General features: G+C 56.2%; 1 protein-coding gene across 1 annotated transcript; it reads right to left on the minus strand.

The window, feature by feature from the left end:
- Positions 1-88: 88 nt before the first annotated feature.
- Positions 89-3,752, minus strand: LOC117580987 (DNA N6-methyl adenine demethylase). Its single transcript, XM_034267783.1, has one exon. The coding sequence runs from the start codon at positions 2,833-2,835 to the stop codon at positions 352-354; it is 2,484 nt and encodes an 827-aa protein (XP_034123674.1). The 5' UTR covers positions 2,836-3,752; the 3' UTR covers positions 89-351.
- Positions 3,753-4,005: the final 253 nt, after the last annotated feature.

The following is a 4,005-nucleotide window of genomic DNA, read 5'->3' on the forward strand; positions in this document are numbered from 1 at the left end:
AATAATAGGTCTTGAATTACTTGGAGTGATTTGTGATGTTGAAGATAACGAGAAAAAATGGTGTTTTAGGGGGGAAGTTTTTTGGGGGTTGGGGGGGGGGGGGGGGGGGGGGGGTTGGTTTTGATATGCTTGGAAGATATATGATATATATTTGATGGGGGGAGCGAGGATGTGGGATCCCATCCTCTTAGCAAATAACTGAAGAACGACGTTCGCTTAAGCTCATAAAGAAAATGTTTATATTAAATGGTAATTGTTTAACGCTAGGAAGGCCAGGCCCAGTGACTGCCATAACTTCTTGGTGGGATCTCAGCAACGCACACCCGCTGCTCCTCCATCTGTTGCTGCTGCTTATGCCACCAATGTCAGATTGGTTGCCGCCGAGGCTGCCGTGTTGGATGTTGGCCTTGCCTGCAGCACTTGCACCGCCGGATGATGACTGCTGGCGGCCATGGCAGCGGCCAAAGCATCCTGATCCAGCCAGCGCTGCAGGTGCGCCTGCTGCTGATGCTGCGGCTGGATGTACATTAGATTGTCGTTGTAGACGGCGGCATGGAGCTGCAGATTGAGGCTGAAATTGCTGGCGCTGGCGCTGCCTGTGGTGGTGCCGCCGCCGCAATTCCTGCTGCTGCTGCTGGCACTGTCGCTGTAGGTGGAGGAGCTGCTCTCGTAGCCGGACACGGGTGAGCCCTTGGGGCAGCAGAAGCCGGTGGGGGAGAGGGCTGGTGCCGAGAACGGGCTGAGGACGCTCTGGATGGGGGTGGATGTCTTGCTGGCGCTTCTGCTCTGAAACTGGTGCTGAGGACTCCGGCCGGGAAATGTCTGCAGTTGGCAGGACACCGGGGAGCCGCTACCGCTGCCATTCGAAGCTGCCTGCAGGTGCATGACCAGCGGCGACTGAAAGCTGCTGCTGCCGGAGAGCGAGCTCCGGGCGTGGGCGTGGGCGTGAGGGGAGGGCGAGAGGCAGGCCGGATACGGATGATTGCTCCAGATAATGGGATCCCGCTGTTCGCCCACCTTCTTGTTTTTCTTGAGGCGACGCTGCTGCTTCTTGCCATTGCGATCCTCGTGCTGATCCTCATCGGCATCGCCCTCGACCGCCTCATCATCGTCGTCCTCGACAATGTGATCATCCTCATCCTCGTGGACATCCACCTCATCAGTCTCCTCCGAATGCCCAGCACCGGCGGCGGCAGCGGCAGCGGCATCATCATCGTCGTCCAGGAGATATGGCTTGAAGAGTTTCACCTGCTTGGAAGGGAGCTTGCGCTCATGCTCCGCCTCAGCCTCGACCTCCACATCGACATCGACATCCTCGCTCTCCTGCTCCTGCTCTGGCTCCTGCTCTGGCTCCTGCTCCGGCTCCGGCTCGCACTTGATCGTCTCCAGTTTGCTGATCTTGTCGGGCTGCACTGGCGTGCTGCTCACCTTGCGCTTCCTGAATGTCAGATCCACTCCGGCAGCAGTGCGCGGCCGATGGTGCTCCAGCTCCAGCTCCATTTCCATCTCGAGCTTTTGCTGGCGGCGCGCGGAGCTGCCCAGCGACAGATCCATGGGTGCCGGAGTGGGTGGTGCCTCCAGGCGACCCTGCACAAGGTGATGATCCGCTGACGATGGCTGGGCCTGCGCTCCCTGAAGCTGGGCAGCCAGGGCATGGTGATGGTGCGGCAGGTAGGTGTGATAAGCGGCATAGGGATGGACATGCGGATGGGCATGTGGGTGTGGAATGTGGCTGGCCACCGGGGAGACCGCGATTGGCACTTGCGTTGGCACTTGGATATTGGCAGCGCTGGGGCTGTGGTTGCTGCTGCCGCTGCTCTGGGTATATGGCAATGGGTTGGCACTGATGGCTGATGGCGTTGGCGTCGCTGTGGAGGCACTGCCGCTGCCGCTGCTGCTGCTGCTGCTTGTGCTGTTGTTGGCCATGGCTACTGCGGCAACAACGGCCACGATTTTGGCCGCCGACAGGACACCACCGGATGTGATGGAGCCTTGGCTGCTGCTGCCATTGCTTGTGGCACTGCCATTGCTCAGGCTGCTGCTGCTGCTGTTGGCGACTGCTGGAAGCTGCTGTTGCTGTTGCTGTTCTTGCTGTTGCTGTTGCTGTTGCTGGTGGGGATGCACTGCTGCCACTGGCACGGCCACGGGCACCGCCACAGGCACATGCAGATGCGGATGGGCAGCCAGCGGATGCGCATGCGCATGTGGATGCGGATGCGGATGCTGGTGTTGGTGCGGATGGTGGGCGGCAGCGAATCCATTTGCCAGCAGATGATGGGCATGGTGTGCCGCTGCAGCCGCCGCTGCTGCTGCAGCCGCTGCGGCATGATGGTGTAGATGATGATGGTGATGCATCTGATGGACCAGCGGATGGTCCAAATTGTGGAACTGATGCGCCTTCACCTGTCCAGGTGTCGGGGACACCGACTGCTGTTGATGATGCTGCTGCTGCTGTTGGTGCTGCTGCTGCTGTTGCTGCTGCTGCTGCTGCTGCTGCTGCTGCTGCTGGTGCTGATTGTTTGCCACCGAGGAGCGTAGATTGGGTTCACATTGCAGCCACTTTTGGATCTGGCGTCGATGGATGTTGTACTTGCGTGCTGTGGCCCGCTGGTTTCCCTTGCAGTCATTGTCGTTGCGATACGATTCCAGGACCTGCAGCTTAAAGTGAGGCGTGAAGATGCGCCGGGAGCCCATTTTGGGGCTGCCCGAGGAGCTGTTGTTGTTTGGCTCCGACTGATCCTTCTGTTGTGACTGCGATTGTCGCTTCTGCGCTCCCGCTCCCACTCCCACTCCCGATGATCCATTGATGATCGAACTTTGTTCGCTGGTATCCATTTTTGTTTGATTTTGGGTGCTCGGTGCTCGTGTAAAACGGTTTCTATCAAAAATATAGATATTTCTCTTTCTCTCGCTCTCTCTCTCTCTCTCTCTCTCTCTCTTGCTTTCCAGTTACTTTGTATATGGGTTTGATTGTATCAGAAGGCTTTGTTGGTGTTGGTGTTGGAGCTGTTGCTTTTGCTTTTGTTGTTGTAGCCAATGCTGCTACATGCGTGCGACGCCTGCGCTTTCATAACTCGCGATCCGGCAGCCCTGGTCTCTGCTCTGGCCTAAGGCGCCCACGGCGACTGAGACTGCGTCAACGACAACGACAACGACAACGATGACGATGACGACAACAACGACGTTCACGTTGACAGCGACGTCCGTCCGTTCGGTACGCTCTCTCGCACACACAGGTTAACCCACAGAGTGTGTAAGCCAACAACTAACTACACGCGGGAAAAAGTTCCGTAAAAAAACACACAGTAAAAAAATAATAGTTATATTGATTTCACACAAGAAACTATAGATGAACGTTTTTAGCCGTTGGTCGCGTTCAGCAGTTTTGTTAGATAGTGTTTAGCTGTTGTTTTGTTTTTTGTTTTTGTATAGTTATTTTATAATTTATTTTTGTTTTTTGCTTTTTGCTTTTTGCTGCTGCGTGCTGCTCGAACGACGATGGCGCTGTTTCTGAGTTTGGATTTCAGTTTTGAGCTGTTTCGCTGCTGTTCTTTTTGAATGCTGCTCGAGTGCTGCTGCTGCTGCTGCTGCTATATGGCTATGGCTATGGCTGCTACTGCTACTGCCACTACTACTGCTGCTGCTGCTGCTGCTGCTGCGCTTTCATAACTCGCGATCCGCACGGCAAGGAATCCAAAACACAATTGTTCTGCCCTCAGCGTTCTACTTCAAAGATACGTTCTAGACTGGCTCGGCTCGGCGGCAGTTCGCTGCTGTGTATGTCGGCGGATGTCTCTGCCGGCGTTGCGCTGCTGCTGCTGCCACGGCTACGCTATGGCTCTTGCTGTTCACTCACACTCACATTCACACGCGCACACAGGCGGCCGGGAACACCAGAATGAAACCAAATGAAACGGGCGAACGATGCGATACGAGACGACGACACGACACTACACTCACGACGCTCAGTCTGGGTCTGCTGCCTGCCTTTTGCCTCACCGGGTG

Source organism: Drosophila guanche, unplaced genomic scaffold (assembly GCF_900245975.1).
Source record: "Drosophila guanche unplaced genomic scaffold, DGUA_6, whole genome shotgun sequence".
Lineage (NCBI taxonomy): Eukaryota > Metazoa > Arthropoda > Insecta > Diptera > Drosophilidae > Drosophila > Drosophila guanche.

Excerpts from the sequence above, each read along its gene's own strand:
- LOC117580987 (XM_034267783.1), bottom strand. The coding sequence starts at position 2,835 with ATGGATACCAGCGAACAAAGTTCGATCATCAATGGATCATCGGGAGTG.